We start from the raw sequence: 18,266 nt of genomic DNA on the forward strand, positions 1-18,266 counted from the left end.
GCCTCGCGGGCTGCTGGGAGTTGTAGTTTCCCTCGCGGGCGTCGCGCGGGGACCTGGGTGAGGACGGGAGAGCGGAGCGCGGCCAGCGCCGGGCCATGAAGTAAAAACGTCGCGTCCTCACAGGCAAGTGTATTTATAACGCAGTGCAACAGGTCACTCAGAACATGGCTTTTCAGGCTGTCGCAGGACTTGTTCCCGGTTCTCTCCTGTTGCCCCCGCATTAAAAGCGCCTCGCGGGGAAGGGAACGCTGGCTGACCCGACAGCCCCATCGCCCACCGGCGCCGGCCCGGCCCCCGCTCCGCCCTCGGGGCGGGACTCCCGGCTGCCGGGGCGGGGCCGGAAGCAGCGGCGGAGGCTCGGCCGAATTCGGCGGCGCCACGTCTGGCTCGGGGCCCCCTCCGTGACCGGGCAGCGGGAGTGGCTGAGCCCTCGTCTTGTCGCTTCTTTTCTTCAGCGGTCGGTTCGTGGCGAGGCCTGGGCGGCGGCCAGGCGCGGCTGCAACATGTCGGACCTGGGGGACTGGTTCCGAAGCATCCCTCTGATCACGCGCTACTGGTTCGCCGGCTCCATCGCGGTGCCGCTCGTGGGCAAGCTGGGCCTCGTCAGCCCCGTCAACCTTTTCCTCTGGCCTGACGCCTTCATCCACCGCTTCCAGGTAAGGGCCGCACTACCGCTCCCGGCGTGCCCCGCGGCGCCCGCACAGTAGCTCACTATGACCCATTGCTCGCGCGGCCTTCTGGGAGTTGTAGTGCGGGGCCTCGCTGTGGCTACGCGCGGGGCCGGCCGCTCCCCCGGTTCCGCGGCCGCGCTGGAGGCGCCGTGCACCGAGACAGCGCCCAGGGGTGACCGGGGTGACCAGAGCTCCTCTGGCGGGAGTGGAGCCGCCTTCCCGCTCAACCTGTACTGGGCCTGCGGGCAGATAGATCACCGGGTAAATCCGGGCCCAGGCCCAAGGGCCCCCACCGCAGTGACGGACAGCGCGTCCCTGCCAGGGTGACACAAGGAGGGCTGTTGCCCCTGGCAGCCCTGTAGTTCGTCTTGTGCCTCATTCTGGTGTGGTTTTTCCTACATTTTTTCTGGGAGTTGTTTTGGTGGGCACTGGTTGTTCTACCAAGGAGCTCTGTGGCTGTGGCTACAGGTGACTTGCCCAGCTCTGTGTCCTCGTGTGGCCGTGACTTTGGGAGCTGTAACTTCGGGCAAACATCCCAGACTGCAGCTGGCCCAGGAGGTTTTTTGGCAGAGCTACAAGAGAGACATGGAATTCCTGGGATGGGTACAGCTGGGGGCAGCAAAGGTGATCAAGGAACTGGAGCATCTCTGATGAGGAATGGCTGAGGGAGCTGGGCCTGTTCAGCTGCGAGGAGAGAGGACTGAGAGGGGACCTCAGCAGTTTCTGTAAGTGTCAGAGGATGGACAAATGCAAATGGGCAGAAACTGATGCACGGGAAGTTGCACCTGACCTGGGTGACCATGCACAGGAACAGACTGACCAGGGAGGCTGTGGAATCTCCCTCGCTGGAGTTATTCAAGAACTGTCTGAGTGCAATCCTGTGTCATGTGCTCTAGAATGTTTGCTTGAGCAGGGAGGTTGGCTCACATCACCCACTGTGGTCCCTTTTAACATGATGTGTTCTGTGATTCTGTAACGAAGTGCGTTTGCACCTTCTGGTTTGGAATTTGAAAAAGCTTCTGTTTGGGATTGTCAACTTCTGTACTTAGATATGGTCCATGTAAACTAACAGCTGATGCCTTGAGGTGTCAGACATGCAGTGTTTCTGGGTACAATAGCAATATCAAAAGTGGTCTCAAACTGGACATGTTTTTCCTTGCACTGTGATGTTACAGGTTCAGTGTTGGGGAGAGCACTCATTGGAGGAGTTCAAAATGAAGGGGAAAGTTTTCAATTTTTAAATTTCTGTTAGATCATCTCATTATATCTTCACTGAAGAAAGAAGAAATAATTTAAGCCATGACTCTCTCTATACCTTGATTCATGTATTGTTCCCAAAATTTAGTAGCATAAATGACTGTTTTTTCCTCTAGTTCTGTTATTCCTTCTTGAACTGTGATGTTCAGGATCCTAATACTCAGTTTGGAAATGTTGCTGCTTTAAGAGCTCATTCATGAATGACCAGACATTTTCTGTCCCTGCTATGTGCCGTCATGCAGTTGGCTATGCCCAGTATTCATAGCTGGGAGACCGTCCCAGAGCAGATCCCAAATGCTCAGAGCAGCACGTGCTGTCTGGAATGGTACACTAAAGGCTGTGAATTCTTTGGCCTCTGTTCAGCAGAGAAGAATGGGTTTTGTATGGCTGTTTTTTAAACGTGGTTTCATCCTTGCCAGTGAATCTCTTTTGCACTGCATTAAAGACTCACTACTGCAAAGATGTGATGGAAAGCAGTTTTAAAAGTTGTGTGATATTTCTGGTGTAGTCTTAATAGCTTTGCTTACTAGATTGAAAAAAATACCCCAACTAGAAAAGCTGCTGAAGCAGGAGCAATCGATTCTTGGGCTATTTTTAATCTTCTTCTTGATGTTCCAAGTTTTCATTCATTATCAAGTAATGAATGTAAATAAAAAGCCTGTGTACATGAGTTCATTCTGCAGTTTATAAAAAAAGCTTTCTCTTTTGATCTTGGCAGATCTGGCGGCCAATAACGGCAACTTTCTTCTTCCCAGTGGGACCTGGAACAGGATTTCTCTACTTGGTGAATTTGTATTTCTTGTATCAATATTCATCACGACTAGAAACAGGTATGTTGGCCATTAAATTGTATGCCCCTGGTGAAGCCTGCCTGGAGCTGATAAGAGATGGCTCATCTCTGTGCCAGCTTATGTTGGTTAATGTGAAACTGCTCTGAAAACTGGCTCCTTCCCTTTGGCCGTTTAGGATCTGAATTTGATACTTGTTTCAGTAGGAGGGTCTGGTGCTTTTACTTGCTGGATTTAAGGAAGTGAGACAGATTAAAAGAAGATTAAAAGAGTGAGACAGCTTAAAAGATGTTTACCTTTGTGTTTTTGTATCTGATGTTTTTTATCAGAGCATAATGTAATAATGGGCTTATCCATTGGGAGAAAATAGCATCAGTTTTTTCTTGTTTTATTAGGGATGCTTATTTGTGTTATTCTGTTGTCTGTGTTGAATTGAGAGATACCTCCCTCAAAGAAAGTCTACCCCTTTGCCTAACAGATATGTGGAAAAGTTAAGAGACTAGAAGGATTTTCAGTTAAGGGGTAAATTAAGTGAAAAAAGGAGATCAGATAATAGATCATTTCTCTCAAACAGAGGGATTGTTGGTACAAGGTAGCTTCAAAACTGTTTTCCTTTTGCACTGCTCACTTCATTAAACCTAGACAAAAGTCGGTTTAATTGACATAAATAATTAAAATATTTGCAAAGCCAGACTCCTCCTGAAAGCCTTTGTGAACAAGAATTTCAGTATCATTCTAATGGAGTCTTAGAACTGATGGTGTAAAGGGGAATGCATTGGAAGGTGATGTTGAGAAGTCCCGCGAGAGAGGAGATCCCTGCCATCCAGAGAGTATTGTGGAATCACATTTAAGTCTTAAAAACAGTGGTAGGGAAAGGCAGGAGTGGTGCCAGATTGTATTTGGTTGTTTTCTTAGTGAAAAAGTAATACTAGTTTAAGAGTTAGAAATGGTTCCTGCTTCCTTTTGAGCCTTTCTGCAGCAGTTTATGAGTACATGAGAGCGCTGGCAGTTCTGACTGGGCAAAGGTAGGTGTAGTAAGAGTTCCTGGGTAATTATGCAAATTAAAAGACCTCACTTCTTGTAGATATACTTACAAAATGCTGTAGTTGTCTGTGCTGTGGCACAAGTCTCATGAAAGAGAGTAAATTTGTGCTGTACAATAGATCTGGATTTTGGAACTGGGAAGTCATCTGTGTTGTTTGAACCAATGCATTTCTTTTATATTACAGTCATTTTTCTGGCTATAAAGGCAATCCTTGGTTAGGTTGGCCCTTTCACTGAAAAAGGCCTGAATCCTTCTGTAGTTGGAAGGTATATAAGTTGCTGAAAGTGTTTATAGGTGGAAGTCTGCATTGGTCTGTGCCTCCTTTTGTCTGTGAAACTGAGAAAGTAAAACTTCTGTTTTCATCATTGTGCAAGCTTTTTGAGCGCACACTGCTGCTGCCTGCCAGCTTCAAATTTAACTGTCAGAAATATCCATATGGTTTTGTGCTGCTTCCTAGCAGGCTGACCTGTAACTTCCAAAGGAAGGGGAGATTGATGTGGTTTTGTTTTGCTTTGGTTGGAGAAGAACATAACAAATATCAACAGAGTAAGCAGAATATGCAGAGCTCACTCCCCAGCTGTATGAATGGTGAGATTATGGGTCGGCAGCTCTTCCCAGATGACTGGGTTATACCACGGGCCTCACAGAAGGACCCATGGGGTAGAGCTCCCCCCATACCTGTGCTGAGCTTTCTGGCAGTTTGTGGTCCAATTTCCTTAGATGTTCAATGAAAAGTCAACTTAAATGGTTTGTCTAATGCTCTTGTTAGCAATCTCGTAGATAATGAAAAGAGAAAAAAATAATAGCTTTGATTTCTTTCAGTTTTGGAAGGATTCCTGAGCTGGCGTTTCTACAGCCTTAGTCAGCTTCTTCTCTTTATTTGTTTTTATTTGTTGTATGGCAACAGTAAGGAAAAAACCTTCAGTTTCTGTAGTTTTACAACATTAACACTTTCTGATATGTTTTTCAAAATATGTTTTTTTTCCTGTCATACAATTTGCATGGCTGAACTTAAACAGTAAAACTGGTATTTTAGTAATTCTGTTTTACATAGGCTATTCTAATGCTTAAAAGTAGATTTTCTTCCTTTAAGAATACTTCTATGAAGCTGAGCAGCACTCACATTTAGCAGTGGCATTCTTTCTAGGCATTTTGATGTTTAATTAGGAACATGTAATTCAGGTTGTCTGTGATGTGCTCTGTGTGTCACTGTCATTCCACTGTCACTGTGTTTCACCCCCACTGGTCTGGGTCTTCCTCAGCAATATTCTCAGGCTTCCCTTTCCTGCCTGGGTTTATATGAAAATTGATGAAAGTCTTGCATAGATGATGAGGTCTCTGTCAGCCTTTTGCCACAGTTAGCAAGAGTGAGAGCCTCAGCTTTTCATGTTTGCAAGGAATTGCTACAGGGTTATTTTTTGGTACTTTTCATCTGTCAGGTCTCAAACTTAACTGAGCATCTAAAGATGGTTTCATTTTATATGACCTTCAGGGAATGTTACTCTATTATTTTTGTTTCTAGTGTCCTGAAAAATTGACACATATTTGGAATGGTGAATTAGATAAGCAAGTACAGCTTAGAAGGAATAGAATGTGCTGCACATGCGTACCCCCCTTGTCATGGGTACTAATTTTTTCCGGAGTATAGAAACCAGTGCATCTCTTGAGTCTGATGAGATGATGCAAAGAGGATGCAATTTGCCTAAGTAAATGCTGGTTTTCACATGACTCAGTCATTAAACTTGGTATTTCTGCTTTTGCTCTGCACGTGTATTTCCTTATTCTGTGCTTCTAACCCGCAGTTTCATATGAATGATGGGGTCCATTTTTGAAACTCCATTTTTGAAATCTTATGTAGTTAAAACTACTTATCTCCAGAGTCAGTGTGTTCTTTTTTAAGTATAGAAACTGCTTGTGCTCTAATGCAGTAGGCTGAATGTCTTATTTTTCAGCCTGTAGGTTGTTCTATTCTAAGGCTTTTTAAAATTTAAAAAATACTTGTAGACCACAGAGTGCATGCAAAGCAACTGTTATTAACTCAGCTTTCTTAGACTCTGAAAAATAAAAGTTGTCCTAATTTTAAGCAAAATATTAGTGCCTTTGATGATTCAAAATGATTCTTTTTATTTTCAGGGGCTTTTGATGGAAGACCAGCAGATTACATGTTCATGCTCCTGTTTAACTGGATCTGCATTGTTGTATCCTTCTCATCATCAAACTTTGAGAAATATTTTGGTTCTCCTGTTTCCACCTGAAGTATGTTCAAAGACCAGGTTTTATCAAGGAACAGCTTTAAAATGTAGTAAATGTTCGCAGGAGAGTTTGTAAGTGTGTAACCTTCCTGAAAAGGTAGTGAGTGGCTTGCAGGGAGAGCACTTAAGGATGTGCTCACACGAGTGTGCAGTGTGGGGACGGGAGCTCTGCCTACACAGTGCTGGCTGAGTGTCCCTGGTGCTGGCTAGGTTGCTTTGCTGAGCTGCTCTTGTGTGGGCTAGCACTGAATTTAGTGTGTCCAAGCTGCCATGTGCAAAAAGGACTGATCACTGCCACTCCCTGAAATTCTCTCCCTCTAAAGGAGAGATCCTTTACCTGCTGGGTACAAGTCATCTGAATCTGTGAAAGCAGTGTTGTGATATCTTCAGAGAGACAACTTGCTGAAGAAGCTGGGCTTGTTGGTTTGGGAATACTGGGAAACATTTTTGTGTGCTGTGCTGTACCACCTGAATTTTCTTTTAGATTTTGAATACAAAACTGGGAGGAGTTGTTGATAAACCAGGTGGTTGTGTCACCATTCAGAGGGATCTTTAGAGGCTGGATAAATGGGCTGACCAGGAATGAAGCTCAGCAAAGGGTAGTGCAGAGTCCTGCTCTTGGCAAGGAGCAGCCTCAGGTACCAGGACAGACCAGACTGACAAAGCAAAGCATCTTCCAAAAAAGGCCCTGGGTGTCCTGCTGGACACGAAGTTGACCATGAACCAGCAATGTGCCATTATGGCCAAAGTGGCCACCAGCCCCCTGGGCTGCCCTAGGCGGAGGATTGCCTGCAGGTTGAGGCGGGTGATTACTCCTCTTTGCTCAGCCTTTGAGAGATGTATGGGGGCTGCGCCCAGCTCTGGGTTCCCAAGTACAAGGGAGACGTGGGCATACTGGAGAGAGTCCAGTGAAGGGTCGTGAAGATGATTAAAGGGTTGAAGCATCTGTCACATGAGAAGCTGGGAGAGCTGGGATTGTGCAGCCTGGGGTATTGTCATAGAATCATAGAGTAGTTTGAATTGGAAGTGACCTTGAAAAGTTATCAAGCCCCCTGCAACGAGCAGGGACACCTTCAACTAAATCAGGTTGCTCAGAGCCCCATTCAACCTGACCTTGAATGTTTCTAGAGGTGGAGCATCCACAATCTTTCCAGTTAACCTGTGCCAGTGTTTCACCACCCTCATAGTAAAAAATTTCTTTGTTACACCTAGTCTGAATCAACCTTTTTTTACTTTAAACCATTACCACTTGTCCTATTGCAAAAGCCCCTACTGAACATTTTTGTCCCCCAACTCTCTCAGACTTTCCCTAAAAGAGGTGTTCCATTCCTCCCGTAATTTGTGTGGCCTTCCTCTGCTCCCACTCCAACAGGTTCATGTCTTTTCTGTGCTGAGGGGTCTGGAGCTGGACACCCAATTCCACAAAATGAAGCACAGGAAATTCCATTTAAATGTGAGAAAGACCATTTTTACTGTAAGGGCAGTGAAACACCGGCATGACTGGCAAGAGAGGGTGTGGAACCTCCATCCTTGGAGTTGCTCTCTTTCTGTCTGTGCTGTTGCTGCCTCCTTGTAGCAATTTGCAGTGGCACAGCAGGTGGAAAAAAAGGGAGGGGTGACATCGGTGTGAACCAGCTACCAGGAGAGCTGGTGTGTGGAAATGCTTTATCAATACATTATCTGTAGTTGCATTCCACTATGTGGAGGGAATTGCTATTCCTGCTAGTCCTGTTGAGCCACAGCTGTAACAAGGTGCATTTAGTTACATTGTTATGAAGATGAAGGTTTTCTTTATGATTGCAGGCTGTTGGCCGTGCGCATTTAATTAACGTAATTGTGACTTGACTTTCAAACTGGTCATTTAAAAGCTTCTAGTTGTTTGTTCCCTGTGTGATGTAAGGATCAACCTGGATGCATGATCTGGGAAAATGCTGGATGTCATTTTATTTGTATTTATGATCTGTTAAAAGCATCCTGATGGTATTAAAATCATTCAGTGATTATTTCTACTCAGCAGTTACTATAACAGTTTCTTTGAGCTCCAAGGTGGGAGAGGAGTATTAAGAGCCTGTATTGATGCACTTTAAGAAATCGCTTCTTTTCTATGACTCATTGGCAATATATTGGTATTTTGAAATTATCTGGTGTTTCTTTAGTTAGAAAACCAAAATGTCAGTGTTAAACTAATGAAAGAATCCAGTTGTTAAACTTTATTGTGCCTTTATGCAAGGACTGATTGAGTCTGTAGCTAGCCAGTTTCATCAGGGAGGAAAAGCCAGTGCACCCATCAGCTCTTGGGGTAATGACTTGAGGTGGGCACCTGAAAGGCTGCCAAAAAGCACTTATTGAAACGAAATTTGTACATCTCTAGATCATTGGAATTTTTAATCCAAAACAGTGTAGCATTCATTCTGAATATTAAAGATCTTTGCATGTGTGTTCTATGTGTCTGCAGCTTTTTATTGTTGTAGTCCGTCAGGTTTTTCTGCATTTTCCTTCATGGTGCAATGACAGATAACTGGCTTGGTAATGGACATGCAGGTAAGTGTGGTGCAGTTTCTTAGATAATAATTTTACAAAACTTTATGACTACTTGATGACTTTATAGAGGGCATTATTGACTGATCTGCAGGACGTAGTTAAGCTAGGCTGTTCAGATTATATCAGAATAGACTGCTGTGTGTGTATTGTTAATTTTTCAGATTGGGTTAACCTCAGCTGAAGGCACAAGCTTGGATCTGACTGCGCATCTAACCTAGTTAGGGAACCAAGAAGTAAAAATTGTGTCTTTGTGCAGTCAGGAAGTGCTTAGACTTCTACTAAAATGTACACAAAATCTATGCACTGTTTCTTTTAATGAATGTAGATCTGCTTCTTATTTTTCTATTTTAAAATGATTCTTTGGTTTATTAATCTTCTCAAATTTAGTTCAGCATACCTTTTACTTGCCAACAGAAGATTTTTTTGGTGAAAAATACAGCTTCAGTTTGAGACCAGAACCATGAAGTACAAAATCCTCACAGGAATGATTAAGATAGTGGTCTTAAGAACTGGTTTCAGTGAAATAATTACTATCTCGCCAAATACTAAGGGTGAAAATTGGAAAGCATGTTTTGGACACAACAGAGTGTCAGATAACTTCATGTCTTCAGTCTGCCTCTGCTGTTCTCATCTTCATCTGTCTCCAGCACCAATATCTGCAGTTTTCCATACAGAATTATTAATAGCCTTTGTGAGATCACTTCTCTGGCTCCCTGGTAGACGAAACCAGTGATCATGCATCTCTGGTCCAGAATGAATTGTGTTAAGGGCTGTCCACAATTTATACTTAAACTTTTCTGTGGGGAAGATACCACAAACTTTTGAAAAGCATGCTGGAGTGATACGCACATTATACAAATTTTAGACTGATTGTGCTGATTTGTATATTTTTAAAGAGGTACTTAATTTTTTTTAATCTGCATACAAGGTATTGATTAAAGAAGAATCAGGTTTTTTGATATAAAATGTGTTTTTTCTTAAAAATAAGAGGGTTTTTACTTGTCTTGAGTGGCCTTTATTGAAATTCAGAAGATAGAGTAAGATAGCTAGGCCTCTATACCTAAGTCAAATGCATTCAGATATTAGATACTGTTTTTTTTCAGTAAAATAAAAAAGGTTTTATTAAAAACTTTAAATAAGGTTCTTGTGTGGAGAGTCAGAGTGCACTGTGGGGCTTGTGAAAGGCTGGATTGATGTTAGGATGCCAGCTTTAATGTGGAATCTGTTAAATAGCAGCACCCCTGAAGGGATGAGTTTTAACCTCTTTTCCAAGCACAGGAGCTGGTTACAGCATTCAGCCAGTTCATGGAAATGTTGCTGGTGCAGCCTGCCCTCAGTTCAGAAATCAGCAGATGGCTAAAGCAGGACTTTGTGTTTATTTCACTAGAAATAGTCCAGTCAGTCAAAGAAGTGTTTGAAACAACCTCAGCTCCTGGTGTGGAGCACAGGTTCACTCCAAGCTCTACCAAGGCTGGCTGTGATACCCTGCAGCAGGGATTGATGGAGCACCTTCCCCCCGTGGTGCTCTCAGGAGGATGGGGACATAGGTGGCAGTTGGATGGATAACACTTCATCTGGCATATTAGCCTGGCCCCAGATGAGAGTGTTTGGGTTAGTGCCCTGACATGACTGTGGCACAGGTACAGGGCTCACTGCTGGAGGTGTAGATACGAGCAGAAGAGCTCCCTGAAGCTGCTCTTTCACTTAGCACAGGTTGGAGCCCTTTGCTTTGGCATGGTCATGCAAAGGAGAATGACCAAGTAGGTTCTCCTCCTTAACTTTCTCAGTATACTGTTTTTGAACAGATCCAGGGCACATACTGGAAAAGATTCTGGGGCAATCTGAAAGGACTTTAGTGATGTACCATGCTTACCAACCGCTTCTGTAACACAGTTCCTCCTACCTCTTTGAGTTTCTTGTGCTTCTCTGAAAGTCATAGTAACTTTGTCTTTTTTAAACCTTGCAGTTGCTGATGATTCCACTCATCATGTCAGTACTTTATGTGTGGGCCCAGCTGAACAGAGACATGATTGTATCATTTTGGTTTGGAACAAGATTTAAGGTATGTCAGGTAGTATACTGGAAAGATTTCTGCCCATAAGGTGCATGTGTAGTGGGTGAGGGGCAAAATAGAAATATTTTCTTTTATAAAAGGTACCTTGTACTCTCACATAGAATACTCCTTGAGGTGCAGCAAAGACAAAGTTCATAGTCTTCCATGTGGTATCACTCAGTGTGTCTCTACTGAAAAGATGTCCTGACAATTCATTGTTCTGAAAAAAAGGAAAAAATTCCTGATAAACTTTAGCCTGGATAAAAGCTGAATGTAATGACAAAATGTTGGTATTTTAAATTGTTTTTTTTTCTTTGTGACCTTGGCTGTTTCTGTCAGATCTTGTAGAGAAGACTATTTTGATAATTTCTAGACCTTTTCAAAATCAAAAACTTTAGAACTTTGTTCCAGAAGCAAACTTGCTGTAGAACATAGGGTTCAAAAGGCACGTTTACTTCTAATGTTTGAATGAGTATGTTTTGTCTAAAAATGTTAGTGGTTGCTCAGTTTGGAGTGACCTTTTTAGGTTGAATCTTCTTAAGTTAATAGATCAGGACCTGTGTTATGCCTAAAGCATTGAGATTATGATCATGCTTATTAGTGCAGTGGGAAGTTGAGAGCAGGTTTACATCCTTAACTTGTACTTACTCTCTCCACTGCATCCTTTTTCAGGCCTGTTACCTTCCATGGGTTATTCTGGGATTCAACTACATCATTGGTGGATCGTATGTATTTACTTATATGGCCAATTTGAAGTTATAAAAGCTTTTACAGCTATTTAACTTGCTGCTGAATTTAGGAGTAATATTAAAATAAGAAGCTTAAAACGATACAATCTGACTGATAATGCTCAGTGTCACGTGGTGGTCATTTAACATGAAAGCAAAGAGGAGATGTGTATGTGAGAACTAGAGAATAGAATGTAGATGAGGGAAGAGTAATGAGAGATTGGTGTATTTTCTAGTAACTCTGTGCATTAGGCCTTCTCCATACTAAGAAAGTAACACAGACTAAAAAAAATGTCATCCCCTGGAACCAGCCATCATTACTGGTTTTAGAAACAAGTTTAGCTTGACTTTGATAGTGCTGTTACTTCTTTCCCGCACAGCTTGTCCAACCTGATCTCTTTTTTTTTCCAGTTTGTTAAACAAGGGAAAATGGCAATAAGCCTGCAGTGTGCCATATTAGCACTTGTTGAATCTTTTGGTCTCTCTTTTTTTTCTTTTTTTTTTTTTTTTTTACTAAGCCCCTTGATGCAGAAATCCCCTCTGTGCAGTGTGGGCCCCCTCACTGGGGCCCTGCATTGACTGGGGCCTCTTGGTGCCACTGTAGCATAATTAGTGACAATAACAAATTTGTGGTTGAGTTATAAAATGAGGAAATGGTACAGCAAAACCAAATTCCCTTTTCTGGCTGTGCCTCCTACTGACTCATCTGTCCCTTGTGAAAACTGCTTGCTCTTAGATACCTGCTGTTTCTATGCATGACAGAAGATACTCAAGGGCCTCCAGTCGGCAGTGCTTTTACAAAACTGGGAACAAAACAGTTCAGTAGAGCAGGAGACAGGTTGTCCAGTGAAAACAGCAGTAACTTCTCTAGCTCTGCAGATTATTATTTTGGGCACTAATCGCTATACGGTCTAATTCCCCAATGTAAACAAGTATTTAATTGTGTTTTCAATACAGAATGTAGAGAAGGCTTGGAAGGGAGGGTGGAACAGACTATTGATGTGTTGGCACAGGAGGTTGACCCTTCTAAAGAAGTGGCTGCAAAATGCTGAGGACAGGGAAGTTTTCTGTGTGTCACGACCCTGGCAAATCCTGGTGGCAGGAGAACAGAAGATTGTCATTCATTTATTTTCAGAGAAGACAGCACGTGAAACCATTTTTTTTTTTTTGCTTTACAGAGTCATCAATGAGCTAATAGGAAATCTGGTTGGACACCTGTATTTCTTCTTAATGTTTAAATATCCAATGGATTTGGGAGGAAGGAATTTTCTGTCCACACCTCAGTTCCTGTAAGCTGACTTGATTCTTTACTTCACTATTTGTTTGGTCCAATTTTTTGTATGGTTCATCAGACATATATTTGGTGGGATCATAAAGTGTAAAATACTTTGCCAAGTCAACCTTCTTCAGACCCTCATACTGACTGAGCTGGTGAGTCATAAAAAATATTGAGTTACTTGTAAATGGCCCATGTGAGAGTTCTTTGTTGCCCCTTGGGATGGCTTATATCTTTAGCCGCTCTTAAGAGCGAGAGTAAATGTCATAGTTCTGCTGTTGAATTGAGGTGCAGTGAAGAGAACTCCCTAACAATTATCAGATGGTATATAAAAGAAGTTTTATCCTGTAAATAATCTGTTTTCTGTGTCCCCATGTATTGTTATAATAGCTAATAGTCAGTTGTAGACTTGTTCAGGGCTATAAATTATTCTGCTTCGCAGTCTGTACCAGTCACCCTCACTGGGACTGCAAGTCTTGGTTTTTGAGGTGCTTTTTCTTGAGATATGTTCATTGTTTTGGCATTGAAATCCTATGATCAGAAGCCAAAGTTTGTAGTTCAGTTGTCCTTGTCCACATAATTTTGGGCTGCAAATATTTCTCCTCTATCAAACTTTAGTTAGCAAGTCAGTTAATCCTTTTCATAACATAAAATGTTGAATTGCAGTTACACTCTCTGTACAAGTTTCAATTAATAGAGAAGCTTTATATTCTAATTCTGTGCTTGCAAGCCCATCTGGTAAACCTAATTTTCCATAAAGGTTAGAAGACAAGGTTGTTTTTTAAAATGTCTTTTAAGGTGGTTACAACTCTGAAACTGCCCCAACATTGTTGGTTCTGTGCAATTCTCTTGTTACCATACCCATCCCAGAGATGGAAGTGTCCCAGTATTACCATTTGTCAGTGTGCTGAGGGCTTAGATTTGGAAAGAATTTCCAGAAATTCTACTGGGAAAAGCCAGTTTTATTACAAGGTGTATCAGCTAAGAGGAAGTGCATGGAAAAGTGGAAAGCACAGCCTTGGCATTTACCTGCAAGGTCCAGCTGTTTCTCTAACTCCTCCTTCTCTGGTTTGTCCTAGTTACCGCTGGCTGCCAAATAGGAGAGGAGGAGTGTCGGGCTTTGGTGTCCCTCCTGCCAGCATGAGAAGGGCTGCAGAAGATCAGCAGGGTGGTGGAAGACACAACTGGGGCCAAGGTTTCCGGCTAGGGGACCAGTGAAGAATTCCTGCTCTTGGAAAACAGCAACTCTTCTGTTTCAATTGGACGTAGAACTGACTGTTACTGGTGCAGAGCATGCTTAAGAACTGAGCTCTCTGCAGTACTCTTGGATTTAACTGATTAGAAAGAATGTTTCTGGTTCAAGAGCAAATTAAAAACTCCAGAAGGAAAAAATTTAGACCTTGCTCCAGTTAGCCAGTAGTGTCCAGTGTGATTCTGCCATTAAAAACAAGCCTTCTTTTTACAGTATTGTCTGTCACAACAGGATCCATTGGCTCTCCTGTTCCATGATGTGATAGAACAAGCTAGTGGTATTCTATCTTGCCTGGTATGTTAAAAGCTTTGTTGGCCACAGTAAAGTAAGAATCTAGTGTGAGGCAGATGTCTCAAACAAGCCCCCAAGTTTAGGAAGCTGACTTTTTCCATAGCTGTGCTTAAGTCCCAGGGTCTTTGGAAACGTTACTGAAGTGATATCTCTCTGATGCATTGCAAATGTTTAATTTCTGTGTTTTGAGCAGAGCTGTTCCTTGCCATGCAGCATTTGTCATACCTGCTACATCATGGGCTGGGCAAGGCTATGTATTAGAGGGCTTTTGTTTGAAATGGCAATAACAGATACTCACAGAACTGAAATCTCTGAACTCTTCATGACATGTTACAAAGCTTGTGCCGGTGAAACTGAAGTCTGGCATGTTTTTTTCCCCCCCAGGTTTGAATTCTTTGCTTCAAGGTTTCTCTTTTGACTGCCAAATTGGGTAGCATAAATACTGCTTAAACTAGAAAATGTAACATTGTTGTGGTTAAGGGTACTGACTGCAGCATTGTTTAACTGAATCTTCAACTTTATCTTAAAAGCTTTAAGACATCTAAGAATCAAAGCTGGAAATAATCTTTTGCAGGGTGAAGATACAATATAACAGGTTATTGCAGGACTCTTTCATTGTCAAAGAAGAAATTGCATACACTGTTTATTAGCATCTGTACTACTTTTGGTAAAAATTTTTGACATGGAAAAGGGAATGATTCTGTACAGTAGTTTTCCTTGCACTGGGCTCCCATGGGCAGAGCTTGTGGCTAAGATCCAGGAAACTGTAATGCCAGCTTGTTACTGACTCACTGCATGCTCTTGAGCAAACTTCTTACTTATCTCAGTTTTCCCAGCTGTAAGGAGGACTCGTGCATGTCTCACAGCATTCCTACAAGACAGCTGTCCCTGACCTCCCTAGCTGGGAGCTGCTCGTGAGCAAGTAAGGCTTAGGTTTACATAAATCCAACATTTCAGCTAGGAACACAATTACTCTCAGCTTAACCAAGACTAAGTCAGAATGTAGTTGCTCACTTTTTGTTTTGTAGTCAGAGGAGGAAGAGCATTGTCACTAGGATAAATTTCAAGTCTGACTGAATTGCCCTTTAGCGTTTGTCTCTTTTTTTTACTGGGTAGGTGGGGCACAGAAAGCTGTTCTGCCCCAACTTTGGTATCTCAGGTAAATGTAAGTAGGTGAAGTGAATCTGGGCTGATACATTTTAATTACTACTTTGTTTCTTCACTAAACTTGGGTTCTGAAAGTGTAAAAATTGTAAATACTAAGTGATGCAAAGCTGAGTGGAAAATAAGCAGTTAGACTGGAAATCTTAAAAAAAAAATGTTCCATGTCTTCACTGCAACTGTTGATTTGGCTCGTGGAGAAATGTAGAAAACTGGTAATGATTATACTGTGTACCTAAGTTTTATAGGAACTTGGAGTTTAAAAATCACCTGCCATTTTTGTCTGTTTGGTGATGAATTTTAAAGATGCTCTCGTCTCTTTCTTTGTGTAAAAATGGTAGGTAGAAAAGAGGAGTGCAGTGTTGTAAATACAGATTTATTGTTGACCAACAGCTATTATTTGATGTGGACTGGAACAGTCTGAGAATCATCATTTTGATAGGAGTCTTTTCAGTCATATGAATTTCACAGTCTTCAAAGCATTTGTCTTCATTTTGAGTCAGGACTCAACTTTTAAGTGAAGATGCAATAGTTTGTGACTGAGTTAAACCCCTGGCACACTCAAACTGCAGAATATCTCTGTATGGAAGGCCCAAAGGAAGGCTTCAGTGAGAGGAAGCACAGCAAAAGGCATTGTAGTGGCCCACTGCACTGCATGGGGTCTTGTGTTCTGTATGTCCTCCTTCTCTAAATTAAGAGGAAAACGTTTGCAAGGAAAATAGACTTCTTATAAACCTTGATTAGCTTCTGAGCTGCTTCAGGTCAATGTACTTTGTTTATGGAAAATTCACTTCAGAATTCCATATTACAAGCTCAGTTTGTTTGTTTCTCAGTTTGTTGCTTGACTGGAACTGCTGCTTGTCCTCCCACATACATTGATTATGGCAGTCTCTTATTAAAATGAGTACCTCCTTTCTTATTTTGTACAGATAATTTCCCTTTTTGTAATCAATTTTTGTTGGTAAAGTTTTAAATTAAAATTTTAATCTCTGTAACTGTCTTTGTTTTGCTAAATCATATTTTTGCTTAAGACAAGCCTTGTGATCTGCATGTCCGTGGGTATTGTCTGACAGCTGCACTGTGACACCATCTCCTGCTGTTGATAAAAGTACTCACAAAAATGACCTGCTTTTAGGTGGGAGTCTTGTCTTCTCTGATCAGTTGCAAAATCATAAAGGCATTTTCTTTGTCTGTTTGCACCGTGAGTTTTGGCAGACTGTCTCCTTCTGGGCAATTGCCATTTTACAGCTGTTTTTTATATATACTTGATTATTCATCCTTTGTCATCTGGGAGAAAGCATCCTTCTGCTTACCCTCAAACTTTGTGGGATTGATACAGATCACTTGGTTTTCCAGAGGTAAGCTTGGAATTCTGCAATACCCTCTCTGTCCAGACTGATGTGCACAACTGCCAGAATTCCTTTTGAGGCTCTTACCATAGCTGATTTGGTGATGGACACATTGGGCATCCTCTGACTCTTCCAGCCCTCAGCATTCATCTGACTGCACTTTTCCTGTTTGTTGCCATAGTGGCATCAAAGAAAATTCAAGGACTTGGTAGATAAAGCACTGTGTGGATTACTTGTGCTCCTTGTACTGGAAAGGCTGGGTCCATACTAAGTAGAAGAGCATGGCAAAGTGTGTGTGCCTTTTGATTTTGCTCCAGCTGCATAAAGAATCAGCAGAAGAGCCAAGAATATGAAATCAAATGCTTCATCTGTCATTCCTGTCACTTTGTCTTGGCGACAGCTCCTCTCTCAGCACAGCTCAGTGATGTGGTGTTCAAGTGACATAATAAGAAATTATCTGTTGTCATCCAATGGTTACTCTGGGAAAATTGAGTGGCTTTCATTTTCAGGGGAGCATATTGTTTGCACTGCAACATAAGATTCTTTCTTTGTTTATGTATTGCTGTGTACCTTACCAGGGAGGAAGGTTGCTTTGCCTTGGTGGTTCAGGTTGTGAGCTGGAGACATACACTCCAATTTACAGTTTGAACCTTCTGATGCAACAAGTCACTTTGTAATGACTTTATAATCCTGTTCTGCATCCATAAATTAAGATGATTCATACTCTCCCTTGTTCTGTGCTAGACTTAGGATGATGGATCCATCTATACTTGCCATAGTATGACAGAGCACTAATTTTGGTGAGGATGCTCTTAGCATTGCTATTGCCTGCACTAGTAAATAGATTCTCTTGTTCCAAGGATCCCTAGATACTTATTTTGTCATAGATGATAGTAACAGTGTGAACTTCAGAATTTAGTCTGTTGTCATGATTTGATTAATTAAGCTAAATACTGTAATATGTGCATATTAAGCAGAAGTACTTACATCTAAAAGGTGATGATGTGCTGTTCTCTAGAACTGAAAAGATGAGAACACTTCAGCTGCTTGTGTTTTTCAAGCACACTGTTCAGGTGATGAAAGGAGTTCTATTTGCAGCCATGGCTCACCCTTTCATCATCTGGAACAGGATCTAGGAGTGATTAGACTACTTGGGAGCTAAAGTGCATGAAAGAGCTGCAGCTGTGGGATGCTGGCAAGGCCTGTGCAGAATCTTGTTGATGTTGGGTGGGGGAGAGGGGGAAAGTGATGATGAAAACTTAATTCTGGTGCTTCATTTTTTTTTTTTTATTTTGCTCCTTCTCCATAGGACAAAGCACTTCCAAAATGCCATTAGAATCAAATCAGATTTTAAGGCCACGTTTCTCTGACTGCCAGACCAATCATAACCCTTTATGATGAGGATCATGGCCACTGGAGGTAGTGTTCAAAACCAAAACCATTGGAAGTAGTCCTCTTGCATCTGAATATTTACAATATTTAGTATTTCTTGAGAGCATGTGTGTATTTAGTCCTTGGACTGGGCGTGGATTAAAGGACAGCTGGTGGATCTGTCTATTAATGGTTTCATTGACTTGTCTTTGCCCCTGGAGGTGTGAGGAT

General features: G+C 42.1%; 1 protein-coding gene and 1 long non-coding RNA gene across 4 annotated transcripts; both read left to right on the forward strand.

The window, feature by feature from the left end:
• The first annotated feature begins 326 nt into the window (after positions 1-326).
• Positions 327-16,310, forward strand: DERL1 (derlin 1). 3 transcript variants are annotated; one of them, XM_068181963.1, is made up of 8 exons: positions 327-656; positions 2,647-2,758; positions 5,895-5,959; positions 8,528-8,554; positions 10,521-10,616; positions 11,280-11,332; positions 12,514-12,624; positions 13,691-16,310. In XM_068181963.1, exons 1-8 carry the CDS (start codon positions 504-506, stop codon positions 13,827-13,829), a joined length of 756 nt encoding a protein of 251 aa, XP_068038064.1. In that variant the 5' UTR covers positions 327-503; the 3' UTR covers positions 13,830-16,310. The 3 variants fall into 3 exon arrangements, with proteins under 3 accessions (XP_068038064.1, XP_068038075.1, XP_068038067.1); XM_068181974.1 differs by lacking the exon at positions 327-656 and adding an exon at positions 1,039-1,056; XM_068181966.1 differs by lacking the exon at positions 327-656 and adding an exon at positions 1,374-1,396.
• On the forward strand, positions 5,966-8,450 carry LOC137469366 (uncharacterized). The gene is made up of 2 exons (XR_010996462.1): positions 5,966-8,009; positions 8,067-8,450. It is a non-coding gene; the product is annotated as an uncharacterized lncRNA (long non-coding RNA).
• Positions 16,311-18,266: the final 1,956 nt, after the last annotated feature.

Source organism: Anomalospiza imberbis, chromosome 1 (genome assembly GCF_031753505.1).
Source record: "Anomalospiza imberbis isolate Cuckoo-Finch-1a 21T00152 chromosome 1, ASM3175350v1, whole genome shotgun sequence".
NCBI classification, from domain to species: domain Eukaryota; kingdom Metazoa; phylum Chordata; class Aves; order Passeriformes; family Viduidae; genus Anomalospiza; species Anomalospiza imberbis.